Source organism: Teleopsis dalmanni, chromosome 1 (genome assembly GCF_002237135.1).
Source record: "Teleopsis dalmanni isolate 2A chromosome 1, ASM223713v2, whole genome shotgun sequence".
NCBI lineage: Eukaryota > Metazoa > Arthropoda > Insecta > Diptera > Diopsidae > Teleopsis > Teleopsis dalmanni.
Genome location: NC_051846.1, coordinates 124,339,956 through 124,351,912, shown reverse-complemented (window position 1 = coordinate 124,351,912; position 11,957 = coordinate 124,339,956). Strand labels below are relative to the sequence as shown.

The following is an 11,957-nucleotide window of genomic DNA, read 5'->3' as shown; positions in this document are numbered from 1 at the left end:
ATATTACTTATTGTCATTCATTCCTGACAGATTGTAATAAATAAATGGATTTCAAAAAAAAAAAAAAAAAAATATTCTTCTATATCGCTGATTGTGAAATAACCATAAATTATAACGTTGTCAGTATCTCGAACATGTTCCAACCTGTTCATCGGAATTGGTAAGACATACATTTCTGGTCCAATTTTTGAGGAACATCGAGTTATAATATCATTGATTTCATCATGCGAAAGGAATTCATAAATATGACAGCGTTTTAAATATACATTGAAGATCTTATTATATTTTGCTTCTATTTCTCGAATGTAATTGGATGCCATTATATATGAATTAAGTACATATATATTCAGTTTATTTCCTTCTCCGATATCATGCCAACCTTGCATCTGACTGATAGCCTGCAATCCTTCGTTTAGTCTTTTACTAAAGCTGTTGATTTTGTTGATGATTTTAGTTTCCGTGTTGTTTACTGCCGCTATTGTGGATATCATGATTCTAGCATTTGATTTAGTATTTTGGATCAATAATTTCTGATTTTGATCCAACGTTTCAATGTTGTGATACACTTCATCGTTTACACCAAAAAGTGTTGTTAACACTGTACCTAATATTCCTCGGGGATTTCTTCTCATGACTTAAATTGGAAACTAAATCGTCACATTGTATATAAGGATTGACAGCCTTTGATTTGGTACACAACATTGTTAATTGTTTTATGGTGTTATTAATGTTCCTTTGATCTTGAATTATGTCACGGATTTTAAATGTGATAGTGGTTCTAAGTGTTCCTCTTTGTATTTTTGCTTTGCCTAATCCTTCAATGAATAATCCTGATTCGGGATATGTTATAGTGGGTGTTGCTAATGTAGTTCCTAATGTGAGATATGCCAAAAATATAGCAAGAACTGTCGATTTTGATTGCCTAGCCGATAACCATTGTCGTCGCGTTTTAGGATCTCCTGCAGTGGACTTTGTCGAAACTACTTCTTTATTTCTGATAGTGTTTCCAAATGGTAACATATTTTGAGTGTCTGATTCTGCTTTGATTAATGTTGCTTCTTTAAATAATTTTGGGAACTTCTCCTGGTTTGACGGAATATGACCTTCTTTTACATTATCAGTGATTGGTAGAAGACATATTTTTTGGATTGTACGTTTTACTATCCCCTTTTGGGTTTTAATTGTAGCAACTCGGGTTAAGCCATCTGTTCCTGTATGAACTTCTATAACTCTGCCTAGAGGCCACGTCGGTGATATTTATGTTTCGTCTTTCAATATGCTAGTTGACCAACTTCTAAATTTGGTATGGATTTTGTCCATTTGTATCTCTGTTGTTGAATATTTCTTATATAGTCTTGGAACAACCGTTTACAAAAGTCTTGCTTTATTTTCTGCACAATCTTCCATCTTTTTAGGCTAGTTTCTGTAAAGTTAATAAGACTATCATGAGCTGGAGTCATTAATGACGATCCCACAATGAAATGTCCTGGTGTAAGTGCATTAAGATCTTCAATGTTGTCTGTTAATGGACAGAGTGGCCGTGAATTAAGACAACATTCGATTTGAATTAAGACCGTACTCAATTCCTCGTATATCAATTTTTGGTCACCTATAATTCTAGCTAGATGATATTTAATGGATTTTACTCCCGATTCCCAGAGACCACCAAAGTGAGGTGAGCCAGGAGGGATGAAATACCAACGTATACCTGTTTCAGCTAGATGATTCTCTATTTGAATCTTCTATAAAGTGTTGTTTGCACCTGTAAAATTGGTACCATTGTCGCTATAAATATGATGTACTGAGCCACGTCTGCTTATCATTCGTTTGAGTGCTGCTAAAAATCCTTGAGATGTCAGATCTGAAGTTAAATCAATGTGAATTGCCTTTGTTGCCAGACATACAAAAATAGCTATATACGCCTTATGTGTTTTAATTCCCCTGAATTGCGAGCATTTAATGTGTAATGGCCCTACATAGTCTATGCCGCAGTGTGTGAATGGCCTCGAGAAATTTACTCTTGGTGTTGGTAAACTTCCCATTAATTGAGATTGTCCTTTTGCCTTTATTCGAAAACATTTTAAACATTTATTGATGCAAGCTTTCACAGCGATTGTTCCACGAATAATCCAAAATTTTTCCCGAACGTAGTTAAGCGTCAGTTTTAATCCTCCATGAATCGTATTAATATGCGCCTGATTGATTATGAGCTTGGCCAAAGTACTCGTTGTATGTAAAATTATTGGATACTTTTGGTTGTCAGATAAATCTGCATTTCTTAATCTGCTGCCCACTCTTCGTACTCCTGCACTGTCAACAAATGGGTTTAATGAACACAACTTATTACTTTTCATTAATTGTTTCTGAAGATTAAGCCGTCTGATGTCATCTGAAAAACATTTTTGTGCCTGCTTCACCAACACAATTTCTGCTGCATCGATATCGTCTGCCGACAGATTGTCGATCTTTCTTTCGGATTTCTTTTTATGACAATTATAAACGAATCTAAGACAATAAGCTGTCACTCGAAGAAGTTTCTTTAATGAAGAAAATCGATTAATAATATTTTCATCTTTGGTAACGTCCACGACGGTACATACTGCAGTTTTTCTGGTTTCCGGAATAAGATTCAAATCTATTACTTCATCATTTTCTGGCCAATTTCCTTCATCTTTTATTAGCCAGTTTGGACCATGCCACCATAATATATTTGAAATAAGATTGTCACCATATACTCCCCTTGATGAAATATCTGCTGGATTATCTTTTCCTGGAACAAATCTAAATTGCCCCTTAAACGTATCCTGAATATACGATACTCTGTTTGCTACAAACGTAGTCCATCTATTTGGGTATTACCTTAGCCAATTTAATACAATTTTTGAATCTGACCATGCAATAATTTTACTAAAGGTAATCTTGTTATTCTTCTGAATGTAATTAATCAACTTTATCAATAGCACAGCTGCGCATAACTCCAATCGGGCTAATGATACCTGCTTAATAGGCGCAACTTTGGTTTTTGATGCTACTAGGGATATTGTAACCTTTTCTGCATTGATAACCTTTGTATATACAACTGCAGTATATCCTGCTTCTGATGCATCTGCAAATCCATGTAACTCGATTAAACTATTCTCTGAATGTTGTGTCCATCTTTTCATGGTTATCTTCTGAACTGCAGGTAATCTCAATTTAAATTCTTCCCATTGTGCCTGTAGATTGGGTGGGATCTCTGTATCCCAACTAATTCCTAGCATCCACAATTTTTGTATCATAATTTTTGCTTTAATGGTTACAGGTGACAACCAACCAAATGGATCGAATAGTTTTCCAGCATCACTTAGAATTGCTCTTTTTGTGTATTTTGAGCTGAATGACGTGGTATTTATTTTAAATTCAAATTGATCCAATTTAGGACACCATTTTATTCCTAAAATTTTAATCGCTTGGTCGTTGTTAAATTGCATCTCTAACCCTGGTTCAATGTCTTTTATCTGGATATTCGTCAACATTTCCGGTTCGTTTGATGCCCATTTTCTTAAATTAAAACCTCCCTTCCGCAATAATTGGATTAATTCTTCTTGTACTTGTTTACACTCTTTAATCGTATTAGCGCCTCCCAAACAATCGTCTACATAAAATTTTTCATTTAAGGTTTCACTTGCCAAAGGATAATTAATTCTCTCGTCTTCTGCTAGCTTAAACAACGTCTTGATGGCAAGATATGGTGCTGATGCAGTACCATATGTAATCGTGTTCAATTTGTATTCTTTTATTGGTTTTTTCTGATCGTTTCTCCATAAAATTCGTTGAAGATCTCTATCATCATGATGAATCAGTATTTGCCGATACATTTTTTCAATGTCAGCCGTAAAAACTATTTTAAACATTCTCAACTGCAATAATAGAATGAATAAATCCTTTTGTAATGTAGGACCTGTCATCATAATACTGTTCAGTGATTGTCCTGATGTCGTTTTTGCGGACGCATCAAACACCACTCGAAGTTTTGTTGTCGTGCTGTCTTCTTTAATAACTGCATGATGCGGCAAATAATATACCTTTGTCTTTGGTTTCTCATTAACTTCCTTCATGTGACCCAGCTTGATATACTCTCGCATAAAGCTCACATACTCTTACTCTTGCTACTCTTTCTGGATTCACCTAACGTTTCTCGATCATTTTTCAGTGGTAACCTAACGATGTATCGTCCTGTTTTATCGCGGGTGCAAGTTGAATCATAATGTCGCTCACAATGCCTTTCTTCTACTGTTCTTAAGTCTGCATTTGGAATTTCCTCTAATTCCCAAAACCGTTTTAAATACTGGTCACTGCTTTCGCAAGCCATGGAGCATAACATTATTTTGTTTGTGATTGTACGCTCTACATCTAAAGGTCCTGATAATATCCATCCAAATAATGTGTTTTGAACCATTGGAGAGTTGTCTGGCCCTTTAATTAATCCTTCTTTAAACACTTCTGGTAATACGTCCGACCCGATTAACAATTGTATTTTCTTTGGTTCAGCATACCAAGGATCTGCTAACTGCAATCCATCAATATGCGACCATTTTCCTGGCGTGAATTCTGCTTTTGGCATTTTTGATGTGATTTTTGGTAACACTATTGTTTCGATATGACAGCTCTTATTTTCATCATGTATAGATTAATTTCTAATGAACATTTGGCTATAACGCTTGTTGTTTGTCCATTGATACCTTTTACATGAGTTTGATAATTGGTCAGTGGTGCTCTGATTGATCTTGCTAATTGTTCTGTTATTATACAAGATTGTGATCCTTGATCAAGAAGCGCTCGTATCGGATTAACTTGTTTTTTAGTCCTTATAATTACCATTGCTGTTGCTAGTAAAACAGTTTTTTCCTTTTGGATGTTGTACGACGCTGCCACTTCGGTCTCTGTGGTGTTCTTCAATGTTGGCATCCTCTGTTTACTTATGTTATTTGTGACTGTTGGTTTGCCCTTAACTTGTTCATGAATAAGTTGATGGTGTTTTTTGTCGCAAATTGCACATCTTTTTTTAAACAAGCACAACTTACTAAAATGCCCACTCTGAAGGCAATTAAAACATAATTTGGCGCTCATAATCTTTTCACGACGTTCCGGCACCTTCATATTCAGAAACTTTGAACATCGAATTGATTGGTGGTCACCATTACACACTAAACATAGCGTATGTATTGTATTTACATGCGTTTTTGTATTTACTGCTGTTGGTCGAAAATTATTCTTATTTTCGCGATTTGTGTCTTGAATTGCCTCCAATCCTCTAATTCTGCTCTCGATAAACTCGTATAAGCTGCTCAATTTTGGTATTTGTGTGGATGCCCCTCTTGAATGTTAATATAATTTTCTGGTTTCACGATCTAATTTTGGAAGCAGTATCTGTATAATTAGTGGATCCCAACTTGACGTGTCCACATTTAAATTACGTATACCATATAACATTTCTCTAGAAGAATCCACTAATGTTTTTAAATCCTGTGCATTCTCAGTTCTTATAACTCTGAGCGACAATAACTTATTGATAAGATTGTTCATCGTTTAATTGTGAGATCTTTGCCCAACAATTCTTCAATTTTTCCAATTTGAACTGTAACGTTTCAATACTTTTCGTTAAGTCTATTGTCTCTTTGATCTGCAACAGACTTGTACTTAAGATTGCTAAACGTTTGTTCGTGATATCACATGGCCCGGTGATGGTGACTTCGTCATTGATACTTATGTCTTGATTCCTTAGTGACCGAGCTTCTTCTTGCCCTCTTATAACTTGATGCCTTGATACTTAAGCTTCCTTTTGCTCCATTTGCCTTATTATTTCCAATTCATTATTAAATCGATTTTAGATTTCATTCCGTCTTTGTTGTTTACTGGCCATAGTAATTTTTTGTGATATATTCATGATCAGGCTTCAAATTCTTGATCAGATTATCATTGTTGTCTTCAAATGCGTCCCATTTCTGACGCAAATTTTCCAAACGTGTCTCAAAATACTGCTTTGAATATCTTGTAGAAGAATCCTTTTTAAAATTTATCCAGATCCTCTGGATCTCACCTTCAATGTCCTTTTGATGTTGGATAACTTGATCTATCTCTTCTATCTCCATGATGTCCTCTGTTAGTATTTGATTTGATTTGTTGAGCGCCTCGGTACGCTTTTTCTGCTGTGTTTTACTTCGATGGTACGTTTGCATTCACTTCACTCCGATGTTAAAAGCCTCGGTACGCTTGTATTAACTTCACTCCGATGTTAAAAGCCTCGGTACGCTTGTATTAACTTCACTCCGATGTTAAAAGCCTCGGAACGCTTGTATTTACTTCACTCCGATGTTAAAAGCCTCGGTATGCTTGTATAACTTCGTCAACACTTGGAAATAGCCTTCTTATTTTTATTGGTTCAACTTTTCTCTTTGTAGTCAATAGGTTTATATGTAAACCGGTTTTGATGTGTATTCTTCTTCTTCTAGGTGCCTTGTCCGCTTCGAACGTTGGCTAACATGACTGCTATTTTGATTTTATCTACAGCTTCTCGAAAAAGTGATCTTGTATTTTTATTAAACCAATGACGTAAATTATTAAGCCATGATATCTTTCGTCTCCCAGGGCCACTTCTACCTTCAATTCTGATTTCAATGATTAATTTTAGTAGTTCATACTTTTCCGGATGCCTCAGAATATGACCAAAAACTACAAAAACTTCAAAAAACTCGGTGTTTTACTGTCTCTAATATTTCTGTCTCTTTCTTGACACGCCGAAGTACCACTGTATTTGTAATTTTTTCTGTCATACGTCGGTAGCACCACATTTCAAAAGCATCGAGTTTATTCATCGATGCAACAGACAGCGTCCAAGCCTCTGTCCCGTAGAGAAGTATAGAGAATATATAGCACCGCAGCATTCTTATTCTAAGCGGTAATGACAGCTCCCGGGTACACAGCAAGTTTTTCATTCTGATGAAAGACGACCTTGCTTTTTCAATTCGGACACGTATTTCTTTACTATTATCCCATTGCTCATTAAGCTGACATCTCAAGTAGTTGTACTTATCGGTTCATTTTATGGCTGAACCAAATACTGTCAGTCTTCCTCCAGGAATAGGACGTTTGCTTCCCACCATATATTGGGTTTTACTGCAATTTAATTTTAGGCTGTCTTCTCTGCAATTTAGTGCAACATCGTCTAACAGGTTCTGTAAGCCCTCTATTGAATCGGCAATAAGCACTGTACCATCTGCGTACCTCAAATTGTTTATAAGTACCCCGTTAACCATCGCATCTTGTAGTGCTTCTTTGAAAATATTCTCCGAGTATATATAAACAGTAATGGTGACAAAATGCACCCTTGGTGAATCCCGCATTTTATTTCTACTTCTTGCGTTAAGTAACCATCAAAGCAAACATTTGCGTACTGCTTTCAGTATAAGTTTGCTATTATTCGGATATACTTTTCATCTAATCGGCATTGCTTCAGAATTTCTATGAGTTTGCCATGTCTACAGTGTCGAAAGCTTTTCGAAATCAACAAAACATAAAAAGACATCTCTGTTATAGTCATGGTAACGTTCTATTAGGACTCGTATTCCATACAAGGCTTCTCTAGTACCAAGCCCTTTGCGAAAACCAAACTGAGTATCACTCTTTTGTTTCTCGAGTTTTGGATAAATTCTATTATGTATAATTCGGAGGAATATCTTTAACATATGACTCATCAAGCTGAGTGTTCTGAAATCTGCACATGTTTTTAGTGTAGTTTTCTTTGGAATAGAAATAAATGTAGATTGAAGCCAATCGTTTGGTATCTGACCTGTATTATAAATTTTATTAAAAAATCTTGTTTAATTACGTATACCATTATCTTTGAATAGCTTCACCAATTCTGTTGGTATTTGGTCAGAACCCACCGTTTTCCTATTTTTGCACCATCAATTACTTTTTGAACTTCATCTAAGGTTACATATGGACCTGAATCATCACTTAGATCGGTTGTCAGAGATGATCGGTTGATCGCAAATACAGTTCGGATATTGCTTTCCCACATGCGAAGTGTTTCGTCTTTTTCTGTTACGTATTTACCTTCGGTATCCATAAGTGTGCTTCTCTTAGATGTCGTCATGTTTCTAATTTTCTTGTGTAAGTTAAATAAATCGTATCTTCTTTAATAACCCTCTATCTCCTCACTTTTTTTTTGTGATACTCTTCTTTCGCTTTTCTAATAAGAACACGTATAGATCTCTGCATATCCTTATATTTGCTATTATCTTTATTTCTATACCGACTTCTTTCGTCCATTAATTCCAGGATTTCATCTGTCATCCAAACTTCTTTCTTTCTAGATCTGACCACGCCCACTTCATTATTTGCAACTTCCATTATTGTATTTTTAATTTTCATAGATATTTTCTCAATGGACATGTCGTCGAGTTGTAAACTTAATAACTTCGTTTCAATTTCATTTTCAACTCGCATCCTCAAATCTGGGGTTTTTAATTTCTGTACATTGAGTTTACTCCTCGGTTGAGCTGAGCTTATCGTTTTGAACTTAATACTGATTTTAACAGCTAGCAAGTTGTGATCAGATGGAACATCCGCATCGGAGAAAGTTTTTGCGAATTTAATTGAGTTCTTATATCTTTTACTTATTGTTATAAGGACGATTTGGTTACGAATGACCCTGTTTGCTGTATCAGCTGGTGACTTCCAGGTATAAAGTCTTCGTTTTGGCAGTTTAAAGAATGTATTGGAAGTAATCAACTTATTACTTCTGCAGAATTCAGCCAAACGATCACCTCTTTCGTTTCTTTCACCTAGGCCAAATTTGCCAAAAATAGCATCGTCTGTACCTTGGTCTATCTTGGCATTAAAGTCACCCATAACCATCAGAACATCTCTTGACTTTGTACTTCTTATCAATGATTGTATTTAAAAATACAATCAAAATATTTCAATTTCATCATCAGGAGCATCAGATGTGGGTGCGTAAACTTGAATTATATTTAAATTAATTTAAATTTATTGTATTTAATTCAAGTGATGTACATTACCGCTGCATAAGCGGCTTCGAGAATCCATGTAACTCCCAATTATCTGAACTCAAGACTTCCATCCATCTTGGAGCTCGAATTTATTCCACTGTTTGTATATTTTTATTATATTCTTCGAATTGTTTATGAATATGCTCATTTAAGTTTTCATCCCAATCATATTTTAATTACCAAAGTTTTTGTATAAATAATTTTGCGATTAAATAATTTTTTTTACCATTCTTTTAGTTATTTTCTCATTTGATAATATATTTATTGAGAATTGGAATTCATTCTATTTTGGATTCCATTTCAATCCTAGTGTTTTTATTGAATTGTTTTCTGTTGAATATTACGCTTTTCTTTAAACATTTTTGTAACATCCTAATACTACGTTTTGGGATAGAAACTTTTATTGTTAATTTTCAAACACTTGTCTTATGTTAAAAAGGTCTCTCTTGCTTCCGGTTTTTATTCCGAAAATACTTTTGTTCTTTCACGTGTTAGTTAAACATCACATCACATGTATATATCTTTATTCATTATATTATATCAAATTCAGTAGAAGTGATTTAATAAAGTAATCCATTGATATCAAGTTAAAATATCACAACAGGTTATGGGCCCAGTGTGCTAAGGTAACATCATATTTTTTTTGATTTTCGTATGGAAAACTCGCATCAGAAAGTACAAAGTACTTTGGTAGCCGACTCAGCTATTGGAAACGACTTAAACGATTCAATTGAGGTTGTAATTTTTGACACAACAATCAGTGAACATTCTGTCGATATGTCAGAAATGAAGTCATATCGGATTCATCGCTTTAATGGTCAGAACTATCAGCTATGGCGCCGGCAAATGATCATCTACATGACATAAAATGAACTTAAAAGGTATATATTTGGCACTGAAATTAGAACTACAGCCAACGCAACAGTTTGGGACGAAAAAGATGCTGAAGCACAAGTATTCTTAATGAGAGGTATCGAACTAGATCAACTTAAATATTTGAGTGATTGCGAGACAGCTGCACAAATGTGGTCCAGATTGCAAACTGTTCATTCAGAGAACAATGACCAATCAGCGCAAGTACTGTTGGAAAAATTCATTACATGTAAGATGGGTAAGGAAGAAAGTATGATTGACTTTATTGCATCAATAACTTCACTAGCGCAACGTTTGAAAGATATAGATCTTGAACAAAAAGTGCCGATGATAATAGCAAAGATTTTGAGTAGACTTCCTGCAAAGTTTGATCATATACGCACTACTTGGTATGCTGTTTCAAAAAGCGATCAGAAAGTTGAAAAACTGACAGAGCATTTAGTAAACGAAGAGGCGCTTATGATTTTACGTTCAGCTGACACTCAATAAAATAGTACAATAAAATCTGCGTATATAGCAAAATCAGGTAAAAATCTCACAAATAACAACAACATCAGGTAAGTGCCATTATTGTCAAAGAGAAGGTCACTGGGCAAGAGAATGCCGTAAAAAGCAAAGAGAACAATACACCAAAAGTGAAAGACACTCACTCGTAGTACGAAAAGAAGAAAATGATAAAATGACAAATACAATTGACAATAGAAATGCACATTTATTTGTTCTACATAAAAGTTCAAGTACTGAAAGCAAAAATTTAAATATTTCTTATGCAGATTCTGGAGCTACTGATCACATGTCGTTTCAGAGGGAGTTATTTATGAATTATATTGAATTGCCAAATGCAGTATATCATGTTCGACTTGGCGATGGGCGAAATTTAAGTGTTGCTGGAAAAGGAAAAATAAAAGTAGAAGTTGCTGATGCTGTATACACAATTAACTATGTGTTATTAGTACCTGATCTTGATAAAAATTTTATTTCTATATCAATAGCAGCTAAATCAATGGATGTACAATTTGAAAAAGGAACAGGACGTGTGTTATTTATGAAAAACAATAAAATGATCGCAGAAGACAACGAACATAGCGGTTTTAACAGCTAGCAAGTACAAATTGAATTTGAAGCCACTTGCAGCAGCGTTTGCGGAACTTAATGTCGTTTGTTCTGATTCAATTAAACTTTGGCACGAACGAATAGGACGTGTAAATTTCAAAACGTTACGAGAAATGATTAATAAAAATATTGTTTCAGATTTGAAGGTTGGATCCATTCCAAAAGAAATGCCTTTTTGTAAAGGGTGCACATACGGCAAACAGCACAGGGAATCTTTTCCAAAAACAGGTGCAAACCGTGCGCAGCATGCTGCTGAAACTTTTCACGTTGATTTGTGTGGAAAAATGAGCACGCAGTCAATTGGTGGAGCAAACTATTTTATGTTGTTGAAAGACGACTACTCCAGATACTGCTTTGTATATTTTTTGAAAAACAAGACTGAAGTTATTGGGAAACTTATGCAGTTTATTGCAGATGTTCAATCTGATGGACATAAAATTAAAAGATTACGTTCAGACGGTGGTTTAGAGTTTTGTAATGATGATATCGAAAATTTTCTACTACAGCACAGCATCAAACATGAAATCACTACTCCGAGATCACCAGAACAAAATGGTTTTATCAAACGTCAAAACAGAACTATTGTTGAAAGTGCCAAAGCTATGTCGCATGCAAGAGACCTTCCATTGTACCTTCCTTCCTGTGGGGTGAAGCAACAAATACAGCAGTTTATCTTAAAAATCGAACATCAACTGAAGTTCTAGAAGGTTCTACACCTTATGAAAAATGGTTTAAAAAGAAACCTACAGTTAAGCATTTACGAGTTTTTGGTTGTGACGCATATGTTATTATTTCCAAAGATCAGCGCACCAAATGGGAGAAAAATGCAACAAAATGTGTTATGGTTGGATATAATGATTCTAGTAAGGCGTACAGGGTATACGATGCTCAAACTAAGCGAGTTTACATCAGAAG

The 11,957-nt window shown here is 35.0% G+C and overlaps 2 protein-coding genes across 2 annotated transcripts; both read right to left on the bottom strand.

The window, feature by feature from the left end:
• Positions 1 to 1,271: 1,271 nt before the first annotated feature.
• Positions 1,272 to 4,124, bottom strand: LOC119665919. The gene is made up of 3 exons (XM_038075179.1): positions 2,950 to 4,124; positions 2,019 to 2,844; positions 1,272 to 1,742 (listed from the first exon to the last, which is right to left on the bottom strand). The coding sequence occupies exons 1-3, from the start codon at positions 4,122 to 4,124 to the stop codon at positions 1,272 to 1,274; spliced, it is 2,472 nt and encodes an 823-aa protein (XP_037931107.1).
• Positions 4,125 to 4,129: 5 nt separating this feature from the next.
• Positions 4,130 to 4,603, bottom strand: LOC119665918. Its single transcript, XM_038075178.1, has one exon. The coding sequence runs from the start codon at positions 4,601 to 4,603 to the stop codon at positions 4,130 to 4,132; it is 474 nt and encodes a 157-aa protein (XP_037931106.1).
• Positions 4,604 to 11,957: the final 7,354 nt, after the last annotated feature.

What these genes read in the sequence shown, in the direction of transcription:
- LOC119665918 (XM_038075178.1), bottom strand. Translation starts at nt 4,603, where the DNA reads ATGCCAAAAGCAGAATTCACGCCAGGAAAATGGTCGCATATTGATGGA.
- LOC119665919 (XM_038075179.1), bottom strand. Translation starts at nt 4,124, where the DNA reads ATGCGAGAGTATATCAAGCTGGGTCACATGAAGGAAGTTAATGAGAAA. An exon ending in GCAGCTGTGCTATTGATAAA is followed by an intron (nt 2,845 to 2,949) that starts GTTGATTAATTA and finishes ATACCCAAATAG; the next exon opens with ATGGACTACGTTTGTAGCAA. An exon ending in GAAGTTTACCAACACCAAGA is followed by an intron (nt 1,743 to 2,018) that starts GTAAATTTCTCG and finishes AACACTTTATAG; the next exon opens with AAGATTCAAATAGAGAATCA.